General features: G+C 40.4%; 1 protein-coding gene across 1 annotated transcript in view; it reads right to left on the bottom strand.

Annotated features, from left to right (window-relative positions):
* The window catches only part of rabep1 (rabaptin, RAB GTPase binding effector protein 1), a 43,222-nt gene extending 18,279 nt beyond the window's left edge, over positions 1 to 24,943 (bottom strand). The window contains exons 1-11 of the mRNA XM_086309468.1: positions 24,804 to 24,943; positions 17,722 to 17,850; positions 17,246 to 17,449; positions 13,310 to 13,470; positions 11,744 to 11,863; positions 9,997 to 10,132; positions 6,246 to 6,424; positions 4,984 to 5,094; positions 3,007 to 3,468; positions 2,062 to 2,166; positions 1,835 to 1,951 (exon numbers count right to left, since the gene is read on the bottom strand). Of these exons, the coding sequence (XP_086165594.1) occupies positions 1,835 to 1,951; positions 2,062 to 2,166; positions 3,007 to 3,468; positions 4,984 to 5,094; positions 6,246 to 6,424; positions 9,997 to 10,132; positions 11,744 to 11,863; positions 13,310 to 13,470; positions 17,246 to 17,449; positions 17,722 to 17,850; positions 24,804 to 24,849 (1,770 nt within the window). The 5' untranslated portion in view covers positions 24,850 to 24,943. The remainder of the gene's footprint in view (positions 1 to 1,834; positions 1,952 to 2,061; positions 2,167 to 3,006; positions 3,469 to 4,983; positions 5,095 to 6,245; positions 6,425 to 9,996; positions 10,133 to 11,743; positions 11,864 to 13,309; positions 13,471 to 17,245; positions 17,450 to 17,721; positions 17,851 to 24,803) is intronic.
* Positions 24,944 to 25,184: the final 241 nt, after the last annotated feature.

Here is a 25,184-nt window from a genome sequence, read left to right as displayed (position 1 = left end):
CGGTGCTAAACTGTTAAAAACTGTGTTTCACCGTTTCATTGCCGGTTATTTCTCCTCCCGCTGTGGCAAGTCATCTAAACATCAAAGCAGTGCTGAGGCAAAGCTGCACCACCTGCACACAGATGGTGCCCATTTTATCACACAGGATGCCAGCACCTTCACATGTATCAACACACTACTGTTCGGAAGTACTAAACTTCCTTTCCACTGAGCCAATGCACTACACCGAGGAAGACGGCCTTAATAATTACACAGTAACAACATTTTTGGTGGTGACACTAAATAATTTGAATAACTAGCTTCACCAAAGGCCACCAGTTGCCTTGTTCACAGTAGACCTTTCGTCTTTCTTATAATAATCACCTAAATCAGGGTCACTAGTTTTTAATTACTTCGGCGAGTTCCTGTTTCCAAAAGTTGCTTTCTGAAGATATTATTAACTTATATTAATACGTATTTATTGAGTAGATCCATAATTTTAATTTAATAATTTGCTTTACTTTTTATACATTTTCTTTCTCCCACTATTCTGAGTGGTAGCCTGTAACCTCTGAGTAGAGCCCTTTGCTCTCACATTGCAGGTTTACTCGTGGTTCAAATGGTGTTTACCTGATAATACAAAGTGTCTAAAAGTGACTGCTGTTGTGATTTGATCCTACTGAATACTTCCCGAGTTGCTCCGGAGGAGATATCGGGGAAAAGCCAAGAGTAGGAGATAAGAAGATAAACTGTTCCAGCCATTGTTAGCTGAGAAAATGGGTCCTTTTACAGTAAGACGGATGGAGAGCTAACACTGTCAAGCGTGTCTGATGTGTTTCATGGAGATGTTGCTAAACTCACACTTCCTGGACAAGCATGTGACTGTACCTGGCTTCAGGGCTTTTTTCGGGTGGACAACGATGTTAATTTGAGCGATGAAGCACACGTCATCTGTGGCTATGGTGAAAGCCTGTGGATAATGAGTGGATCTGACAACTCTCTGCACCACTTACTGGATGTGCAGCAGAGCACACAACGCTCTCTTCTCTTTCCCCTCACCCCTCTAGATGGCTACCCTTCATTGAGCGTGCGTCGTGTCATCTTTGAAGTCTCAAAAAGACAAAAACACAAAACAAACAGCAGCTACGTGTACGCTGAGTGCTGACTGGCTGAAAAGTTGGCTTGAACAGGAAAGAGATTAAAAGTGTTGTTCACCACAAAGAGGAAGAAGTGTGGAAAAACGCTACCAATAAGCTCAGACAGACTGTGCAGTGGGAAGTTTTTGCTAGAAAGAAATTTTTAATCTATTATAACTTAATCTAAAGTTATGTTTTTGGCACTGCCTCCAGCTGACCTCACACAGCCACCGCATGTCGACGTGTGTTTACAAAGCTCGGCACAGCACCAGTGCCATGCTAGGACAACTAAACTGAAGAACTTGCTTGAGCTGTTTTAGATTTTTCTTGAGTATGGCAGCTGGGATAGCCTCCAAGACGATGGCTGGATGGAAATCCAATTAAAGTAACGCGTACGTGAGCGGTTAAGGCATGAATATTTTATTATGTTTATTTGCATATGTGGTAAATGTGGAAACTGGCCAAATCTCTGCTCCGTTGGCTTTGTCTCTGAGAAATAATCCGCCAGACCTCACACCAAATTTAACCAACGAATGAACAAACATAGCTAAAAGCAACTCAAATAAATCCCATTAGACTCCAAACGAATGATTTTTCTACAGTAATTATTCTAATGTCATCAACTCTGACTTGAGTATGACACACTGGAATAAAAAGTGGGGGTTTAAAGTCTTTAAATCCACACGGACATCAGAACCAAGAGAACACGTGGTCCTGACCTTAGCAGCGGTTTCCTCGTTTCCTGCTTTGACTGAATCTTCCAAATTCTGCTTCTCAGTCATCGTCCTCTCCAGCTGATCGTTGGCCTGACGTAGCATCACCTGCAGCTTCTTTACCTGTAGGACAGTAAGAAATGAGAACCCCTCTGATGAACATTACAAGTCAAACCTTAAATATCTGCTTGATGTGATTAAAACGCAATGGCATGAAAAAGAAAAACCCGAACCTGATCTCTCGTCTCAGCCTCCTGTCCTTGGATGGCCTGAAGCTGCTTCTCATAGTTTGAGCACATGTCGCACCTTCGTCCGAGCTTCCTGCCAGCATTTTTCAACTGGCGACAGATAAACAAGAAACCCATGTGATAAAAAACTACTTAATACTCAATAACGATGCTCAGCTCTAGGATGTAACAAATTAAGACTTTGTTATGACTGAAAACATGAAAAAATGAGTCTTGCAGATTTCGCAGAGGGAAAGCGCTAAGAGAAGGAGGCTGATCTCCTGATATCCGTCAGGATGATTCAGTCGGAAGCTGTTTTCAGCTACTCCCTTATTCACGAGGGGTCGCTTCACGGCTGGTAGCTTTCATGTATGACTTGGCAGATTTTTACACCACATGGCCTTCAATGCCCAAAGGGATCTGCCAGGGATCTTTCACTCGTTAGGCGGCTGTGTAAACGACTGCACTATTGAGCCACAACAGACTAAGAAACTTAATTAAGACCATTAAAAATATATCAAGCAGGTGACATGGCCACACTACTCATCTGATATTTGCTGTTCTTGTTTTACTACTACATTTAGTCAGCCATGTTCACTGTGTTTAGCGTTTATTATATTTCTGTATCACCATCATTTTACTTTAAGCCACTTTAAGCTTTCCCAACTTTGGGGAAAAATTTGAAGAAAAAGGAGGAAAATGTGTTTTCTGTTCTAAATGCTGGTAAATAAAAATGAGAAACACTCAAAATTGCACTACAACGTGCATATGCTGCTCTAATGTTGAGGTACAAAGAAGAACTAGTCAGGAAGTAAAGATCCTAAAGCGAAGTAAAAACCTTTTGCGCTGTAAAAATGTTACGTCCAGTCATAACCATTAAACCCTTTGAACCACCTTTGACCCCTGCAGTGCTCAGACCATTAAAGCTGTTGTAAAGCCTTGGTTAAGCACCTCTTGCTGTAGCAGGTTCCACTCGCTGTCACTGACGAGCCGGTAGCCGGCAGGCGGTAAGTAAGCGGTGTCTGGGGCGTGAGAGATGCTGGACAGCAGCGACGCCGTCTCCTCCTGCTCTGGGGTCATGGCTTTGATCGCCTTCTCCTGGTCTTTAGTCAGCAGGAAGTGACTTGTCGGCAGCTTGATTGAGCTAATTGAAGCAGTCTCTCCAAAACTACTGTCTGTCACCCCGCTGTCGGCCCCAACCAAGGGCCCAAAGTCCGACTCGTCCAAGTGGCCTGCTGATTTGGCCTTGTGGTTCTGGCCGCCAAGACCCTGCTGGATGGACAGCGAGGAACCGAGGCTGTCTGTGGACTGAACTCGCCGCAAGTTGTCCTTGTAAGGGTCCATGGGGCTGCCCGTCACCACATCAGTGTCTAAGGAGTGCATAGAGCCGTGGGCGCTGTGGTTCACATGGGGCTGGAGGAAAAAGCGGAAAAAGGCATCCTCAGGAAAAAATCTTTCATAGTATCAGATTTATTTAATAAGTGGGATGAGCAATGGGCAGACAATATTTTTTAATTCACCTTTTAAATATATAATTTACAGTAACACGCCAGTGGTTAATGTGTTAGTCTCCCGAGTCTCTCACAGCGTGGGCCTCTCAGTGCCCACATCCGCACCCAAAGACCTTTCCACGTGGTGGCTGCTGGCTAGCAAAAACAACATGATCCCCGCCTGCCTCCACCTCTTTTGATCCACATTTATTTATTCATTTTCATTTGAATAATAACTCAAGTTCAAGGAAATCCCCTGTAAAAATGTTGCCATTTTTAAAGTTCATTGTTACATGTGCCCAAGTCTGCCACATATTCAGCATCTGGTCATTTTCTATCATTGTTATTAACCTGCTTTCCTTCTCTGGTTCGTTCTTAATGAGAGTTGGCATTGGACGATCACTCGCGTGCATATAAAGCTATAATCATTTTTCTTCTGTAGCTTTGCTGCTTATTAATTATTCACTTTTTAAGGGGGTGAGTGTTTGGTTTTACTGGTTTAGTTTCCCAGTGCAAGATGAAGTGAGAAACCTGATGATCAGAGGTGTGATCTTCCTCTTTTGTTTGTTTTTGCCAGCATTTCCTGTTCCAAAATTTGTGTTCGGCTTTACAAGTTAAAAATAAACCAAAAAAAATTAAGTTCCTTGAACAGCAGCAATGTGGCATTTCACATGCTGAGCAGTTTGGGAAGTAAATAAATAATCATGTTGGAAAAACATGAGACTATTGACAACATCGTGATTTTAAAGTCTGATTTTTGAGCGGCCTTACAACACGGACCAGTCAACTGGCACTTTATCCACCGACAGCTCCAACAATATAAAGATGGCTCAGATGCTGATTTTTATCACGATTCTGTCCTGATTCTGCTGCAAAGTTAATACCATTTTCTTTAAGATCAGCCAGGCTGCAATGTGTAAAACGTTACTAATGCGAAGACAAGTTTCCCGACAATCTGACAGGTCTTTGGAAAACGAGCTCAAGCTGCTCAAACTTTAAACAGTGATCATAAATTTCTGACGTCCAACAGATTCTCTCCAAAAGCAGATCAACTATATATCACAACTCTCGAAAACTGCAAAACGAAATCCAGATTCAAACTTATTCCAGTGTCTGCACAGCTGATGTAGGCCGAAGGCATAAAACCATGACATCGTTACAACAAGACTTACAGCATGTCTCAGTAAACATGTTTTTCAGAAACGGGGATGACTGAAATCGTGCAATCAGATCAAATATTTACACTGAGATTAAACTGAATCATAAATGTATATTTCTCAGAAGATATTGTTGCCATTTCTCCCCAATTTAGGAACGATAGAGACACAACACATAACCTGGTACTTGAATGTGAAGATGGCTCAAAGCGAATATATTACAGACTGATCCAATTACAGACTGCTCAGTGGGGACGTATCAGATTACTCTCTGCTCTTACCTCCTCGACGCTGAGGCCGAGGAATAAGTCCTCCAAAGGCTCGGTGTTGTCTCCTCCGTTGTCCTCCTGCAGGTCCTTCACTTGACTCAGGCGCTCCTTTTCGTCATCCTCCTTGGATGGAGAGACAAAATGTTTGGTCACGTTTTGTTTTACATCGATTAAATTCCCACTCAGTGGACACTTAAATAGATACTCCTTTAAAATCTTAGATTCTACCTTAATAAATAAAATAATACTGAGTTTTACTGACATCATCATCACATTTTATTGTTATAAGGATATATTTGTTTCCTTAGCACAGTCCTAAATCCTATAGTGTGCTACACATGACCACCACAGCCCGGTACGCAGCTAGTCTTTTATGTGGTGCCAAAAGCAGCTCAGTTTTACCAAAGTGTGGACTCCACTACCTCTTTTTCAACAACACGGTGCCCGTGATGGCGCACAACCACTTCTGCTTTCGTGCGTCATGGTGGACAGAATCTGAGACGCGATGGTGAATTTGTTCCTACGGCAACTCGCAACAGTGTTGGCTCAGCAGCTTTGTGGCGTCGTGCCCGCGTAACGTTTTTGTCACCAAAGCCATTTTTCTAGTTGAAACACATGCAACTGGTTCTAGATCTATCTGGACTATTCCTGCTTTAGTGACAAAAGGCACAGAGTGAGGTGAGACATTTAACAGACGCTTGATTTTAAACGTGGAAGCTGCAAGTCGGAGCCAGCTCCTGACCAAGAGCATCCTCAAAACCTTACATCAGCATCCACCCAAACTGCCCAAAACTATTAAAGATGGACTGTTATGATCACTCCCAGTTCCATGTTTTAATTACTGGAGTAGCTTTGCATGATGTAGTACTGGTATTTGGTGCAGACGCTCAGTTTATCTTCTCTCTGAAACAAACTGCCTGAAACTGAGTGTTTAGAGCAATCTGAGCCTCATTATTTGAAATGTTGGCCATGCTTAACATCAGCATGCAGATTTATAAATGTATATATTTAACAGAAAATAAGGAAACACATAAAAGACCTCCTTTAAAAGGTTGTGATTTGGGCTTTTTTTAGTCCTCTGAGCTACAGTTTGTGAACACTCTTGTTCTTGGCAACTTTTTCTGGCCTGTTTGGCCTTTCCCCACTTCCACAGGAGATAAACCCAATAATTCTATTAACTCTAACCACTGCAAAGACGATTATGCTTCCCAAGTGGAAAGCCAAGCCTCTTTAAACTATCTGCAGAGACACTGTTGTTAGGTTATGTTATGTACCTGGTCTTTCTTCTTCATCTCCTCCACCTGGCGGAGCTGTTCTGATGACAGCACGCTCTCGATCCTCTGCATGTCCCTCATAAGGAGGCGGTGAGACTCCAGGAATTGGTCGTTAGCTCGCTGCCATGTGTGCTTCAGCTGGTTGTGCTGCTGCCGCTCCAACTCCAGCTTGTGACAGACTGAGGTCATAAACAGCAGAGAGAAAGGCGAAAGACAAAGTTGGAGCTGCAGACTAAACATGAACACACACACACACGTCCTCCATGGAGTCTGCAGCTATACAAAAGTCATATACAAAACATTTAAAACCCTTTTACTGGCATTTTAAATCAAATTTAAGACCAAATTTGCAATGGAAATGCAAACTGGCATCAGTTCAAAATGAACACAATGGTAAAAGGAGCTTGTGAACGTTTATTAATGTGAAAAGCAAACAAAGGAACACCTTTAAGCTACAACACAGTTTGCTCTGCAAGCGTTTCCAAGCACCAGCTTTAACCAGAGCGTAATCATAACTCTCAAGCAACAACAACAACGAGCAGCCTGGCTAGAAAACCTTTCTGCTTCATCATGTTCAGGGTTTCCATCGTTGTACTGCAAGCACTAAGTCCAGGGGCCAGAACCGGCCTATAAGAGGATCAGAGTTGGCCTTCCAGCTGGATGGCCTTGCTAAGTGTGAAAGTTGCAGTGAAGTTATGAATAAGATCAATTATTGGAGTCATCCAAAAACTCCGCATGGGAAGGTTTTCCACTTTTCCACTCCATCTCTCAGTTGTAATGTGCACATACTTAGAGCAGAGTCACTGAATGTGGAAAAGCTGAAATATATTACTGCGGTTTATTTTTCTAGGGACATCTCAGGCTATTTATCATTTTTTTATAAAGTGGATGACTCAAACATTTTTGAATATTGTTCTTTACGGTAAAAGGAGGAAAAATTAAGAGAGTGTTTTTGTCACCTCTGTCATCAACATGACTGTTCGCTGAATATGAGCACTGGGGAAGTTTGTATTTTTTTGACTTTTTAACAACTCATATTCACTTGCCACTTCATTAGGTACACCTGTTCAACTGTTTGTTAATGAAAATATCTAATCAGCCAATCACACTGTAGTAATTAAATGCATGTAGGCATGCGGACATGGTCAAGATGATCAGCTGAAGTTGAAGCTGAGCATCAGAATAAGGAAGGAAGCTGGCTTAAGTGACTCTGAACCAGATGGGCTGCTCTGAGTACTTGAGAAACTGCTGATCTGCTGGGATTTTTCCCACACAACCATCTTTAGGTTGAAAGAAAATTGTGCAGAAAACAGAGAATATCCAGTGAGTGGTAGTCCTCGGGGCAAAAATATGGGAAAAAACAAAAAACAGATTGCTTCAAGTTGGTAGGAAGGCAACAGTAACTCAAATAACCACTCGTTACAACCAAGGTATGCAGAAATGCATCTCTGAATGCACAATAAATCTGGAGCCTTGAAGCAGATGATCTACAGCAGCAGAAGATGCCACTGCGTGCCTCTCTGAGGAACCTGGGGTTAAAATTTACATGCCTCACCTAAATTGGACGCAGAAGATGGGAGAATGTTGGCTGGTCTGTTGAGATTCGATTTCTGCTGCGACATTTTGATGTTTGGGTCAGGATTTGTAGGAAACAACATGAGGCATGGATGCATCCTGTATTAACAGTTGAGGTTGTTAGTGGTGTAATGGTGTGGGGGATATTTTCTGAGCATCGTTTAAACACCATTGCTGACCATGTTTATCCCTTTTTGACCATACTGTACCCATTACACGTGGTAATGCAGTGAACTTAAAGTAAGTTCGCTGTACTCAAATGAGCTTCACAGTCACCAGCTCTCAATCCAACAGAGCATCTTTGGGATGTGGTGGAATGAGAAATTACCATCTTGGATGTGCAGCAGCTTTGTGATGCTATCATGTCGATATGGACTGAAATCTCTCAGGAGTGTTTCCAACACTGTGTTGCTCTCTGCCACCAAGAATTAAGGCAGTTCTGAAGACAAAAGGGCGTCCAACCCAGAAATAACAAGACGTTCCTAATGAAGTGTCCAGTGAGTGTAGGTTATTAGGCTACAGCTACTGTTTTACATATATAAAAACACATTGACAGAGACAGTCGAACTATTATTTTAACCAGGTAAAGTTCATGAATTTCTTTAATGTTACCTTTAAGTTGTCCAGCTGATATGTCCAGACTCGCACGCTCACTAATTACAGCAGACTAGGGCTGCTCAATTAATCGAATTTTAATCACGATTACGATCTGGGCTTTCAACGATCATTAAAAATGACTGAGCCGATTATTAGCCCCTCCCTCATTTATCCGCGACACCTTAAAGGCCGGTCCGTGAAAATATTGTCGGGCATAAACCGGTCCGTGGCGCAAAAAAGGTTGGAGACCGCTGATTAAGAGGACCCGAGGGAAGCTCGGAAAGCTAAGCAGAAGTTATTTGGAGAGTGACTGCCGTTGGTTGAAAAGAGAGTTTAAAAAAAAAAAAAAAAACTTCAGTGGTGTTGCACACTATTTTATATTATTTTTTTAAAGTCATTGTTAACCCTTTAAAGCCGGTCAGAGCAGCACGCTCCGTTTTGCGTAACTATTTTTAAATCCCTGTAGAACCTGAACCGCTAAGCTAGCGCAATAATTTGTTTTGCATATGAAACCGGAGGAGTTGTACTTACATCTTATGCCATCAGCTTGTCCTCGGTCACGGTTTCGTTCCACATATAGCTTTGCAAAAATTGCATAAAAAGCGCTTGCAGGAACAAAAACATAATATTCCAGAAACACGCTTTGCCGTTCCTATCAGCTGTTCGTAACACTTCCCACAGTGAAATGATGCACATGCTGTTTTCTTTGCAAATTTGCATCATAGGATTGTTTTTTGTTTTTCCTGCAGTGTATATAAAAATTGGTGTATCTCCAAAATAAAACTATGAAGACACTCAAAATAAATTTCCTGTTGTTGTAAACTATTTTTTGCAACTTTATTGTATTTAAAGTTTTGAGGGATAAACCTCTTAAATTTCTCCAAGTAGAAATATATGTAAACAAAACAAAAGCGATTTTCAATTTTTTTTGTAGTTTATTGCACTTTTTTGCAATTTATGTAATTACTATGGACTTAATGCATACATATTATTAAAATATGGGCTATAACAGTTGTATTGATGTATAGCAACTTGAAATGCTCCCACAAATGGCACTACAGCATGTAAAAAAAATAATATAAGCTCTGGTGGACTTGGTTCTATAGTAGGTCTTAAAGGGTTAAATAAATATCGTCAAATAATCGTGATCTCAATTTCAGTGAAAATAATCGTGATTATCATTTTTGCCATAATCGAGCAGCCCTACAGCAGACTAAATCATTCAGCGCTGTTTTTGAGAGAGGTTAATCGTGATTCGGTGCTTTGCTGCTGGAGTTTAGCTCGTTTCCAGAAAAGCACGTTTGTCTTAACGATGCAGTCGCGACTAAAGCGGCACTGCGTGCAGAAAAATAGGCATGAAAGAAAAAAAAAAAACACATTTCCAAAGTTAATCAAAAATAATTAACTATTTTTGAAAGCCTTTTATTAGTAAAGTGTTTTCAGAACATTTTACTGACTGGGGGCCACCCTGCCTTTAGCAGGACCTCTGAGATAAGCTGTTGTGTGACTGCTGGCATGATATGACTTCACAAAGCATCTAATTTTTTTAATTCGTCAAGCAATTTCCACAAGAAATTACCGTCATGAAGCTCCTTCCGTAGTTTCTCCGCATCCTCCTGCAAGACGGACTTCTGCGTGTTCAGCACAGCGACATACATCTCCAGGTCCGTACGACACGACTTCTCAGCCTCCAGAACGTGATTGAGCTCCTTGACCTGTGAAAGACAACGAGAAAAATAATTTATACGATTGAGAGCACATAAAAAAATCCTGGAATATAAACAGGAGCTGAGAGTCTAATAATCTAAGGTTACAACAATTTTAGCTGAACACCAGAAATCAGCTAAAAAGTCCATTTTGTCAAAACAAATTCAAATCTACAAACTGAAGCTACTGTTGTCAGCGGACATATCCAGCAGATATGGAGCTTAATTTCTTCAACTGGGTGAGAAACGTGTTGGTTTTTCAGCATTCTCACCCCCCTTTCAAACACTTTCGAAAGCTATAGGGATTTTTCTTTTTTCTTTATTTGTCCTGAATCAGTAACTTCTGTTCCCTGAATTTCTGTGACAGATGTGAGAAGAGTAAAGCTAGGATGAGCCACAGAGACACAACAGCTGCATCAACGGGAGATAACACAGGCTCAAATAAACTGGAATTACATCGTCTGACCATAAGAAGCTGAAATACTCCATAGACTCAGTGGAAACTGCAGAGCCAGTGATAAGTAAGAGTACAGCAGTCATACAGCAACCACAGCCAACCCTGTGTATGAAAATTTCAACTGGCAGTTGTTGGGTTTTTTTTTTTCCACACCTTTGACTGCTGAGTACTTATTACAGGTGCTGTACAATTTCATTTCTCTTTTTGCTACTGTATACTAAATAAAAATCTCACTTTTTATGTGAGTGCAAATTAGGGACCCTCCAAGGTAAAAACGAAAGAAAACACCAATCAAAATCAATTAGTCTGAAAACACTGAGAAAAGACGAGGTCAAACACTGCCCACATAAAAATGAGCCATTAAGACAATTAATCAAAAGCGTCACTAATCAAACAGTGTTTTAAATGTCGCTGAAATTTGTGATGCCATGTATACGATAGCACACACGCACACAGTCCATGACTGTTTTTTATATAAAAATAATAATAGTTTGGCCTAGGGTAGTCAACATTAGCAGTGCTAGCAGCAGCAGTAGCCGTCCTTCCTTGTATATTAGCGTCCACACATCTGTGCTTTACAGATGGTGCAGGTTATGCATCCCTCCGGTCGAGCAGTTACAGCTGACATACACCCACTCAGGACCTACATCACTTTACTGCAGCACCGCCCTGATTTGCACAGCTGTCTTTCACGCCTCAGGTTTAAAGTATGAATGATTCTTTTAACCACAGAGTATTTCTATTGCCGACTAGTGAGAACAAAAACGCTCAATCGATTAATCAACTGGCCAATATTGAAAACAGTGAAGAACACTCTCAATACTGAATACTGAAGATAAACTGGTTTAAAAAGCAAGCTGTGCTTATTGACATGAGCCATTTCAAATTAAATTCACTTACAGAGTGCTTAATAAGATGTCCAGCTAAGCACATGCAGAGTTTACTTAAAGCAACAATTATCCGTTATCTTACCAAACCAAAGTCTGTGCTTTCCCCCCCCCCAAAAGTTATTTAGAAATTATTTCACAGCTTAAAAATAAACAGTTATTAATGTCTTTATTACAATTTTTGTGATTCTCCCCTTTATGGGGGACTGAAACCTATTTAAATAAAAGCAAAAAACAAAAACAAAACGCAAAAGCATCAATTTCTTGCTGACTAACCTTCGAGGCCTCCAACTCCTTCACCTTCTCCTCGGCTGTGGCCAGTTTGGCCTTCAGGGCTGCGATCTCGTGCTCCATAGGCATCACTACGGAACGCAGCTTCTCTGAATCCTCCTGGGCCTTCAAAATAATTTGCATAAGATAATTATAAATGTGCACACATGGAAACATCTGGAAACATTATTTCCTTTAAACAGCAGATCATTAGTTAGATCTGTACATGTAGATGATAAAAGAAGAACCAGAGATGGAGTGTTGAGAGGCTGGATGATTATTTTTTTTAGTTTTTGTTGTTATTTTGATACATTTTTGTTCAATTTGGTAAATCATGAACCTGTTTCCTAAGACTGTACAAATCCACAGTAATTTCACAGACACTTAACACACACACAAATACACAAAACAATATAGAAAAAATACCCAATCAACAGGAAATACAAAGTACAACACCTAAATTCGTGAACTTCAATGCAAATAAAGCCTAAAACATCAGCTTATTTGTATCACGCTAAAGAACACAGTAATATTTTAGGAAAACATACCTGCCTCCAGGTCATTTAAAATTAGCTTTAATTTGTTCCAATAAATCAGCTCCTTGAGTTTTAGCTATTTTCAGCTCTTCAGCTTTTAGACATTTAAGGGCTCAAAGCAAATGTGTCCATAATCTGATTAATAATCTGATCCAACCAGATGATCAACAATTCAAAGATTTGCATGTTCCTGCAGCTATGTGCTCCTCAGATGATCACGACTCCCAAGTTGGGATGTTATTCCTCTGAAGTCACAAAGATTTGTTGATGAATTTGGACATTACAAATATGATAACATATATTTTAATGTTAAAAAAGAGATTTGAAACACATTCATTTGCACTGTTAACCAAAACCTTGTTACAATAAATGAAGAATTATTACCAACTCTTCACCTCAATGACTGAACTCTCATCACTGGGAGATATTTATCAGATTTCACAGCTTCCTCTGCAGCTACAAATGGCTTAATAAAACTTTTAAATCACAACAGCAGCACAGATCTTGATTACAGAGCTCTTCTTAAAAATGTTTCCCTGTCTTAATTAAGATGTCTCTTAGAACGTGGGTGAGGGAGAGGGCCAGCAGTCCTCACTCCATTTTTACTAAGCATGGGCAGATCTTTAAGACAGCCAGTCAAAACTGCAGCATGTGAAAATAATGCTACCGTTTGGATGAATTTTTCTTCCTGGCAATGAAACACAGTTGAAAATGCATCTGACAACAAATGACACACAGTCCCAGCCATGAGCAGTGTGAAACTTGAAAGCTCTGATATGAATTTTGGAACTGGCCTGCAAGACTCAGTATTGCTTAAGACACAGGAAGGAGTCCAGCTGGCCGAAGCATCTGGGACATTGCGTTCTGTTCTCTGGTATCCATCTTGTATTTTTATTTTTTTATTTTATTTATTTATTTTTGGGGGGGGGGAGAGAGACTTGAGAGGAAACAAACAAACTTCAGAAAGTTAAGATTCCATATTAGCAGAAATTAAGGGAGCAGACAAAACTTTGAAAAATGCACGTAGCAGACATACTTTCTTCATTTCATCCTCCAGGTTCTCCTCCTCCTGACCCTCGGAGAGCCGGCGCCTCAGCTCGCCCAGCTCCCTCTCCACCGCCTCGCGATACTGGTTCCACTGGGCACGCTCCTGCTCCAGGCGTTGGTGGAACTGGACCTCATACTCACACACAGTGTCTGCACAGGGAGAGGAGAGGAAGCAGGCGATGAAACCGAACAATAGCACATCCACATCGAGTCGTGCAGTCAAGCGTGAATACATAAAAACAGGAACAATATTTCTGATATAGGTGGGGGATAATTTTCATTTCAAAATGTTTTTGTGATGGTTATTCATGATAAACGAGTAGACAACAGATTTTTAGGGTTGCATTTATTTTTTTAAATCAGTTAATCTTTCAACTATTTTCTTGGTTTACCGTCTTAAACTAGTTAAAATTTACTTACAAAAAGTCTATAACACCCTTGTTTTGTACAACTCATTTCAAACTGGTTTCTTGAATTTGACAGGGAGTTCACCGTACTCAAATGACCTCTGCAGTCACCAGGTCTAGTCCAATAGAGGACTTTTGGAATGCGGTGGGCATTCACATCCTGGATGTGCAGCCGACAAATCTGCAGCAACTGTGTGATAGCACGTGAATGATCTCCTTTTTACCTACATGTTTAATAGAAAGTTTATCATCTAGCCAAGATTCCCTCCATGCCGAAAAAAATCTTTTCGCTACAGTCCTCTGATCTGACACTGGCCTGGATCAGAGGGCTCAGTATGAGTATGAGCCAGCAGATGAAGACACTACACTACACACAAGCGTCACAGGTAGTTCTCACTGTGAAGTTGAGATAAGTGAGTAAAAGAAAAATTGTCTCAATCTGAAGAGACAATTTTCATATTTGGCTGAATTTATATGGAATGACTCAACTGTTAAATGATTGTTATATGACAATGTCTGTAATACTGCAGTTATTAGAAGTTTTAAGTGTAACCTTTCTAAATTTGTTAATAGCGCACTAAAAATTAACAAATTATGTGTAAATAACATCCTTTTTCTTAGAGTAGCATCCCCAACACTGTCTGAAGATCACTTCCTGTAGTTTCAGGAGTTGTTAGTGCACAGACTTTGGTCATGCTTCCAGTGTGAATGCAGAGCAATGATGACATGATGAAAGACAGGAGGAGATTTCTGATTGGTTTTTACTACTGATGTGCAAATTTGGTTCTATGAGGTGCAATGTCATCATATTTGTTGAATTTTTGTTTGTAAGGACTACCCGGGGTGTTCTTCAGTAAGACACAAGGAACATCAACAGAGGCAGTTACACCTTACTATGACACCCGATTATGCCTACATAACTTTTACAGCCACTTTTAAGGCCACCAGACTCCTTTACAAAAAGTGGAACTTCGCTTGACAGAAAACCAAAACCAGAATACAACTTTCTGGTTTTACCTCATTGATTCAAATGTCAAAAGACGCATAAGAAATCAAGGAAATCAGCTGTGGGGCAACAAATTAAGTGAGCTGAGAATTGTGTTAAATTACTGCTGTAATCCAAGGAGACTGAACAGTATAACAGTTCCCCCTCAAAGAGAGCTGTCTGGCAGCACAAAGATAAAAAATATTTTTTAATCAATAGTTACTTATTCACATTTGTTTATGTTAACCATTTGTTATGGTTTCACTGCGACCTCACAGTTAATGTAGTGAACAAACAGCTGAGACAGCAAGCCTAGTCTAACTGGTTTGTCTGCCTGTGTACAGATGAGCTGCACACATACCACTTCAGTCAGGCTGAGGCGACAGATGAGTTGAAATTGTATGCAGTGTATGGATTGTGTGTGTGTGTGTAGTCTGTGTTTCATAAAAACCCTGGCAGCTTGGGTAACATTAGAAAAGACCACCAAATTTATGGTTGTGTGCATTAGAATTATTCCAAATAAAGTTTGAAAATGAGTTTCCCAGTATAGCGTGTTAAAGTATGGGAAAAACCCTGGAACAACCAGAGTGATGGAGTGTAGTGGTTTAAAATATTCATCTACAAATGCAAAGGTCCCTAGTTCAGTTCCAGGGGTTGACACAAATCCTCTGCGTGTTGCATCAGTAAGGCCACTGGTTATAAAAATCTGCTTGTGAATTAGCAGCTTTTATACGCCACTGTCTTCATGCCTTTACAAATCAAATGATCATTATCTACCTGAAGCCTCGGTCCCTCCCTCTTTAATTACATTAAGCACAACGGGCATAAGTATGCACTGTTTTCACAGTTAACAGCTTTCATTCACACTTTACTGCTGCACAAACAATCAATCACAGGACAGCTTCATTCATAATCACAAATATTCAGAGGATCTACTGGAGCTTATTTCAGCATGTTGATAGTACTGTTCTGGTTCAATTTACTTTAAAATCAAACAAACTTTCAGTGCATCTCACATTGGATCCATCTAGGCGCTAAATTAAAAGTTCTATTGAAGTACAACTAGACGTTCCTCAAATTACATGTTTTTTCTTGGTGTGTACAATGGATTATAGGAACTTGCCTCACTATTAATGACATTTTGATACTTCTGCAGCAGTAACAATTACTGAAAATGAACTGTTAAAAAGGTTAAACATGTATCAGTATTACATTGTATTAAAAGATCTATTCCAACATACATATAATGAATATTTTCAACATTGTTTTATGTTTTAAATCAGTAAAAATCAACAAGTGCTAAAAACAAGAAAACTGGATTAAATCAATTAGATTTACTTCACAACTAAAGAAAAAAGTCGAGTCAAAGATTAAAACGAAAATGTAAATATTCCACAAAACTTTAGGAGTGCTTCTTGTGACCAACAGCACATCGAGACTGAGTTTAAGCACTGATTATATCATCTCATTTTAATTTTGGAGCAGCGGTTAATAACCCCACTGTGACTGCACTACAATCAGGTCATGTTATTCTACATTAATCTTTATTCCTATTACATGCACAGCTCTCATGCACAGGTTGGTCCCTGCACGTTGCCGATATGCTCACTTTAATTTGTTTGAGATATGATCGTAAAATGTCAAAGTCAAAGTCTGACTAAAAGGTGTCTGATGTACCACCAAAGATCACGCTCTAGAACAGGGGTGGGGGAACTCCAGGCCTTGAGCGCCGGTGTCCTGCAGGTTTTAGATGTGACCTTGATCCAATCACAGCTGATTTAAATGGCCAAATTACTTCCTCAGCATGTCTTGAAGTTCTCCAGAGGCCTGGTAATGAACTAAACACTCAGGTGTGTTGACCCAGGGTGATATCTAAAACCTGCAGGTGGTTTACAACAGGGACGCTGGTTTTAATACTCTCAGTGGAAGTCTTGTGTGTGGCCTTGTACTTGTTCCTCTAGTCCAGCTGGTGAGTAAAAATTGTTTTAGTATGGCCAAAAAAAGATTTGTCTGAGCCAGCATTACATGGCATACACGTGAATCATGAACTTGTGGTAGAAGTCCACGTTGACAATCTGAACTTAGAGGATGAATTCACAGAGCATAACCTGATGAACGTTTTTAAAGAACGAACAAGTAGTTTGCAAACTGTGGACTTGTTGACTGAAAATCACAGAGTCATAGGGGGAGACCGAGTCACTTTGAAACATAAGTTGATCCCAGGCTGCACAGCGCCAAGTGGACTTCCAGGGATTGATCTATGAATAGAAGCTGCACTGGAAGCCAACCAGACATGAAGGGGACCTTGAAGGTGAAATCAACAAGCTTTAAATCAGGTAGAGCTTTTGTTTTTGTTTTTTGGACCTGCCTTCAGAAATGTTTTCATCACACCACTTAAATGTAAACAATCTTTTAGAGAATATATTCATAGTGTTATCAATCTAAGTAAATACCCTCCCAAATAATAAGCAAAAGAGCAATGATATTAGGAATAGAGGTTTTCACTGCTCACATAGCGTCAGGCTCCATTTACCTTTCATTATGGCCTGCAGGGAGGCCACCTCCTCCTGCCATTGGCTGCGGACTTGGTCGATGGCTTCCTGTTTGGTGTTTTCCGACACGGTGGCCACAGCTTTGATGGTCTCTATCTCAGCCCGGGCCTGAGAGAGCTGGGTCTGGATGGAGCTCAGCTCGGAATGGGCGTCCTCCAGTGCAGCTGTCTGCCTCTTCAGCTCCTCTGGAGAGAGGTGAGACATGAAATGAATGATGGGAGGAGAGAGGAAAAATGCACAATGTGACACTTGTGTATTTCAGACTTTTTTCCTTATTCAGCACAGTTTATTACAGAAAAAAAATTGTTTATACATTTTAAAAGAAGAACCTCTTTCAGTGTTGCACCTCAGCATGCACGAGTTCAATTCAAACAGACAGTTTAAAAGGCCAAAGATGCTCCACAGCTATGTCCAACAAGACACTTTACATTGTGTAGAGTTTTATGACCATCCACACCTTCCTTGGAGAGGTAAAGCTCTTTGAACTTGGCCCGCTTCTGGTTGAACTCCACCTCCAGCTGCTGCTTGAGTTTGATGAACTCGGCCCTCTCCTGCTCCAGAGCTGCCACTCGCTGCTGTAGCACCGCTGAATGATAATGAAGGAGGAAAAAAAACAAAACAAAATTAGCTGCTGATTACATGTAGCTGAAAAGAAATCATTCAAGTCAAAGGGCAAACATCCACAAAAATCAGTGCACTCATTACGTCGTTTATCTCATTACTAAGGACTCAAATCAGAGGGTGAATAAAAGCTAACAAGCCCTAAAATGATATGAATACAAATTATTATTGATGTTTTTGGGATAAATGTGGTTCTTAGAAATTATTTCAATTTTATGATTAAATATATCTAATATAATCGAACCAATAAGTACAACGATTAAATCCCTGAATTCCTTGTATGGTTCAGCCATAATGGTACGCAAATGTTAAATGTAATTAGGCTGAAATATGTGTTATTACATCCAGTACTATCTAATCTACTGATCATTAATGTAATAATGTGACAAAACAGTACAGACTAAATGTCTCTGGATAGCGATACAGAAATGAAAACATTAACAAATAATTTATTATTACGAAGTAGCAAATCTGCAAAATTTGGGAACTTGAACTACTTGGGAACTAAGACTACTTTTTACTTTAAACAAAAGTTCTAAATGGTGATTTTTGCAGATTCATTTATTAATATAAGAGATCTCATGTGGTTTCATGTGGTCAGTTACTTAACTTTTATTATACCAGCAAGTTTCAGCTCGTGACACCTTTAAAAACAGAGTAAAGTCCACCAGTGGCCTCTTTTACAAGGCTGTCAATAGTCAGCTAAATGGAAACTTTTTCTTAGATAATTTTAAATAACTTCTAGATATATCATATGTAGAAGCTCATAAGAGAAGTGTGAGGAAAAATAAATATAATGTATGTGGCATTAGTCGTTTATAAACATTTCATAAACAATCACATTTACTGATTGTTTTTAACCTTTTAAACTTTCCACGTGACCATCAACAATTTGACTGAAAAAAAATCCATGGGAAAGATACACTTCTTAAATGAAATGATGAAATATTTCAGGTCATTACGGTCACAAGTTTTGTAGTATCGTTTTAAAATTTTCAATATGGAGAAAGCTACTTACTATTTTGGGGGGTAAGGATCTAAAACTATAGCTTTATGAATATGGACTATCACGATACTGTGGACAAATAAGTATTTAAAAAATGTATATGTAGAAAATATTTAGAAAATTTTGAATGTAAAGTTAACAAAAACTTGGTTCTTTCTAATAATAATAATAATGAGTGGTGTCATCCCTGTTTTTCAGATAAATCTGGTTCTTATTAACTATGAAAAACATCTTCACATCATTTTATCATTTAATATATCTAGTATAATAAAACCGATAAGTACTCACCTTTATTACTTACACACTTGCATTTAATGAACCATCATGATAAACACCCACATTTAAATTAAAAACAGCACATCTTATTACATGTGTGCTACAATGCACAGTGGATCTACGAAAGCACAAAACCTTCAGCGTCAAATGAATAACATATTTTACTCCATTATCAAACTTTAACTCAAACTTGACAAGATCTTCAAATGCTTTTTTATTGTTGGCATCACCTCACCGAGCACTGGTACGTGCAGTGCAAGATATTTTAGCCATCCACTGAACTGCTGGGACGATTTTCATGATTGACATGATTAAAAATCTTGCTCTGCTTAACTCGGATGAGCTGGATATTGAAGCGTTACAAACACATGCTGCCATCAGTAAAGTTGCAAAGTGCAGTCTTGTTCTTGTGGGCAAACTATCCAACATCGAGATGCAGAACCTAGTTAAAGGGCCTTTCTCCTCTCTCCTTTGTCGTGTTTGTTTAGCCAGCCATTATAAATAGGTCAATACTAATATCAGCTGATAAATTGTGCCCACCAATATATCAGTCAGGCGACGCATAAAATGAAGTATAAAAACCTCCCGCCAGCAAACACAACCAGACACTGGTTTTCCTACGGTCCTACATTTTCCTACTTCTTCATCTCTTATTTAAAACCGCAGCGATACAGATAAAATCCTTAAAGCCAGACAGCCAAACGGAAACATTTACGAGCAGCCGGACGGTTCAGCTCAATTCCACCATGGTCATGTGACAGCCAAACAAAAGGAAACACTAACTCCATCGCCACGTATTCACAAGTTTGTGTTGTATTCAAGCACAGCATATATCAATCTCCTTTTCTCACACTTACCTCAGCTCAAAAGCTCTGCATCTTTTCCTTCTTGGTATTAAAATAAAAGCTGACTGCTCTGGTGTGTAACCGATCACGTCAGGAAGCCACAAAGATCACATGATAGAGCGCATAAAGAAAGTCAGTAATTAACCAATTTAACAGCAACGCCAGTTCATGATGATGCAAATATAACAGAGGCTCAACCTCACAGCAGCGTTTTTGCCTTTGCTTGATAAAACAGTGACGGTTTGAGACAGAAAAGTGGGGACAGAGTGAGGGAAGGCACACAGCAGAGGGCCCTGGGTTGGACTCAAACACCAAGCCTAGCGGCATAAGATCATCTGTCGAACAAGGTGAGTTAAACCGACGCCCGGCAACAGATTACTATTGTAAAAAGGAAGCACACCCACTTTAAATTCTAAGAGATTAACAACAGCATGTGACATATCACACCATTTCTCTATCTATTTGTTAGTAAGTAAGCCAAAAATGCAGAAGCAGGCATCAGTTAGCACCTTAAATGTTAAAGTTCATAATAACATAATTAGAAAAAAAAACAGGCCAAATATGGCTTAATTGAAAGGGCTGCCAGTAGAAAGTGTCTTCTCACCAAGAAAAAAAAAAAAACATGGCAGAACGGCAAAGTTGTATCTGACCAAACGACAAGACTTCTGGAAATCTGTCCAAGGCTAATAGGACTAAAGTGGAGATGTCCGGTTTCATTTTCAACAGTTTCAGTCAGGTCCACGCCTTGCTTGTCACATCCATGTTCAAAATGCCAAGAAAGCAAAGGCAAAAATGATCAGGGCTTCATAACCAGATCCCACACAGAAGGTGGTTGATATCATGTGACACCGCAAAGGAAGGAGTGTTTAAGAAGCAAGTCTTGATGCAGGGGTACTGGAAAAAAGTGACATTTAATAACAAAAAATGTAATAACACATTACAGGAAGCTGAAATAAAGTCAAAAGACAGCCTTGCAGCAATCCACCACTTCATCTATTTCGTATGTCTCTCCAGCCCAGGGGTGGGCAACTCCAGGCCTCGAGGGCCGGTGTCCCTGCAGGTTTTAGATGTGTCCTTGAACCAACACAGCTGATTTAAATGGCTAAATTAGCTCCTGCAGTTCTCCAGAGGCCTGGTAACGAACTAATCATGTGATTCAGGTGTGTTGACCCAAGGTGAGATCTAAAACCTGCAGGACACCGGCCCTCGAGGCCTGGAATTGCCCACCCCTGCTCCAGCCTCACCTGCATCCTCCTAAATAAGCACAGGTAAACAGGGTGGTAACTTCCTAACCTGTGCTGAGTAACCCAAAATATAAACACACATAAGGCTATAATCCTAGTTCCTGCTGACATACAACTTAAGTTTTCACAGTACTCTAAGCAGTTCTGTGAAAACCTAAGTTTGTCCTTACTGCTCCACAAGTTTAACAGGGTAAGTAGTAGCCAAGTACCGCTAATCAAATGCAGTTGTTTAATTGATCAGCAGCATGTGTGACAACTTCTATAAAAGACTTGGCCGTTTGCTGGTCTGTGGTGTTCAGGTGTGTGTTAATGCCATGACATTCCAAGGGGTGGACGTCCCAGCAAATTCACCAAACGTCAAATGGTGGTGCATTTCTCAGAGAAACTGCAAAAACACCCAAGAAATACATCTCAGACTACAGGGCTCAGTTAGCATGTTAAATGTTAATTCATAACACTACAATTAGAAAAAGACTGAAGAGGTATGGCTTGTTTAGAAGGGTTGCCAGGAGAAAGTCTCTTCCTAGGTTTGCAAAGCTGCAAGAATAATGTCCTTTGGACATACGAGATCAATGTGGAGGTGTCTGACCACAATGAACAGCGCCACATCACGCCACATTACGGTGATGGAGGGGTGATGATTTGGGCTTGCAATCCACCATGATAATCCAGTCTTCTCTGTATTCTAGAGTCAGATGTGATGGCATCTAGCTGAAAGTTCAAACTTGACTTAACTTTCCTGCAACAGGAAAATGATCCCAAAAAAGCAGCAAGTCTGTAAGAGAATGGCTGAAAAAGAAAATAATCAAGGCGCTGCAACGGTCCAGACCTCACAATGAAATGCATTGAATTAATTCCAGCCACCTCAATTCCAACCTCAATGGACTGACGCAACATTGAAAAGGAGAGTGGACCAAAAATCCTCCACACCACAATCAGAGACTGATACAGTCACACCAAAAACAATTACTTCACGTTAATGCTGCTAAAGGTTGTTCTGCAAGCTACTGAATCAGGGTGTGTACTCAGTTTTTCACACACTGCTTCTGCATTTATGCTGTTTCTCTCAAATAAACATGATATGATGTCACATGATTATATTTAAACAATTCTAGAACTTGGTAAATCAGAATAAAAAAAATAGTTGCTAAACCTTTAAAACAAAACTGAGTAAATGCTATCTGTCCTTGACTCACCCTTTGCATACAGTTAGAAAACAGGGCTTCCATTCATATTTTAACTATCCAGACTGTTTAAATGTTAATTTCATGTGAAAATATTTTCTGGTGGGGAAAAAAAAACTAATCATTAGTGAGCCAGTCTGCTTCACAGGTGAACTGATGAGTAGAAACACTGTCATTGGCCAGTCAACTTGCCAAATGTACATTTTTACTGTTCCCATTCCACTAAGCCATTATATCGAACCCTGATACACTTCCACAAAACTTTCTATTATCTTACCCACACTAGTAAACCAGTTAAAGTCACCCGAGGCACCCACATTGGCGGTCAAAGCTATTTTATACCAGTTTCAAGTTAAACAGGCCCTGCATTTTCAGAAGTAAGTAATTCCCTCAAACCTCACGACTGAATGAAGGTAGGCCCGTTACTAATTACTGTTTCAAATATTCAAATCCTCCTCTTTTACTCACTGCAGGCAGCGCTTTGCACTTTGAACAGACACCGTCTTTTCTCTGGCTGCTTTTAATATATATTAAGATAAAAATAAAACCGCCACGAAGCAGTTTCTTTCAGTCTATTTTACCACCACCCTTTGTAACCCACTCCCACAGCAACTTTTGCTCAACAGGTGCCATTGTCAAGAAGTAATGACATGTGTATGACTGCTCAGCTCAAAGCAGCACCATTACTAACACCTGGCTCTCCAAAAATCTACAGGTATCTGCAGCTCAGTGGGTGAGCAGGTGACCATAGCCCTTTGCTGCGTGTCTTTCTCTCTCTCTCTTTGCTTAAAGTCAAATGCCAAAAAAATAATATTGAAAAAAAAAAAACAGCTTTGTTGAGAAGTCATTAACACAACCAAAGCAATACCAACAACACAATTTTGCATCACACCACATGATGCTGAACACAAAGTGCTTGTACGCCAGCGAATATGCAAGAACTTCCCATTATTTGTAGAGGTGCATGTGTGCCAAATTAAATAATAAATAAAAGAGGCACCTTTTTTCAGAGGCTACATTTATGAGTCGTCACAGGAGATCATCTGCCCCCATCTCACCCAGCTCCTAGTACTCTGCTCTGTTACACCAACACTCTTCATGTCCTCCCTCAGTACACCCATGAAACATCTCTTTTTGTCAGTCAGCATGGTCATCTTGTAAATCTTCCCCTTCGCTCTTGCTTTTATCCTTCTGTCAAAATTCACTCCCACCCTCGTCTCCATCGGCACCACCCTTGTTGCACTCTCATCTTCATCTCTCGTGTGTACTGCTCATTGTTTTGGATTGTTGATTCCAGGTAAACTCCTCGACCGCCACTATTTCTACTTGTTGCATTTTCATTGTTACACCTGTCTCCCTCTCATTCACATACAATTTCTATTCCTTTCTCTCCAGAGCATACCTCCACCTCTCCAGGCTGCACCCTATTCTCCTTACAGATCACTATGTTGATCTGTGGCAAACATCACAGTCCATTGAAAATCCTGCCCGACCTCATCTGTCAGCCTGTCCATCATCAGAAGCAGCTCAGAGCATATCCCTGATGTAATCCCACCTTGAACCCATCTGTCACTCCTACCACACACCTCACCCAGTGCCATCTTAAAACATTATGTACAGGTCTATTTATAAGGCATAAAAACAAAGGTAACCACTAGGAGATGCTCCCATCCCTCGATCTCTAATGTGTGTGTGGATTTGTGACAGACTCTCAAGCTACAGAGTGTCTGTAATATTACCTCCGAGGACGCATAAAGCTTAAATTGTTTTGCATGTATTACCGTTGTCGCAGTCTATTTTGTTTAACATAAACCTGGACTGGAATTCTTCACACAGTTTGTAGAAAGTGGGAGCCCCACGTTCAGCTCCTGAAGCTCCAGATGCTCTCAATGCCGCCTCTGGGTCCCTGGACCTCGGCTTGATAACCAAAGGGAAAGCCTCCTGCAGGATTTGTCAGTATCCCGTGCACACCACAGAGCACGGCCACCGATGCGACCCATATGACTGACCCTGTCAGTGCAGGGCCGGACTGCCAGAGGCCAGAGCCGACCTTTAGATCAAATTAGTCAGACTAGCCAGAGCTAGGAGCTAACCAGCTAGGTGTAACATTACTAAAGAGACAACCACGTTAGCTTGGATGTGTCACACATGCACCTCATGTTCAGCTATACAGAGCTTCAGTAAGTTTCCACAAATTTGTGAACCACTGCGCAATGTTAAATGCCCAGCATGAGGCAGTGACACGTCGCATTGAGGATGCTAACTAGCTAATGTTGCCAGTGATGCAGAGGCCGTCGCTGGCTTCGCTGCTCCCAGCCCCTCAACACACCCACCACAAACCGCCAAAGACACAAGAAATTTACCGTCATGTTGGGACGACTGAGGGGATCCCGAGGCCTCCGAGGCCATGGTTTCCTGAGGGGGGCGTGAGGCAATTAGCAGGGCGGTGAGATCAGAGCTAGGAGCGTCCAAGAAAACAAGCTAACATCACAACTAGTGTCAAGCTAGCGACGAAAGAGTGCGACTTCTGGTTTGTCTTTCAAAATAAAATCACCACTTGTGAACTCTCCAAAAGGCCTGCGTTTATTCGTAATGTAAACCAACATAGAAATAAATACAAGACAAAATAATCATATATCTACTTATTTCGAAAGTTACTTTCATATCTGTCCACCACTTAGCAGTTTTGTGCTAATATTTTGAAAGCACAGAGTCATTTTCCTATAAGTAAACAGCGTTAGTTT

The sequence above is a fragment of the Aulonocara sp. 'chitande type north' Nkhata Bay genome, linkage group LG10, assembly GCF_057382095.1.
Source record: "Aulonocara sp. 'chitande type north' Nkhata Bay isolate Kocher_YH1m ecotype deep benthic linkage group LG10, A_spYH_male_GT1.1, whole genome shotgun sequence".
Classification (NCBI taxonomy): Eukaryota; Metazoa; Chordata; class Actinopteri; order Cichliformes; family Cichlidae; genus Aulonocara; species Aulonocara sp. 'chitande type north' Nkhata Bay.
Note: the sequence above shows the minus strand (reverse complement) of the source record. Positions and strands in the feature narration are given on the sequence as shown.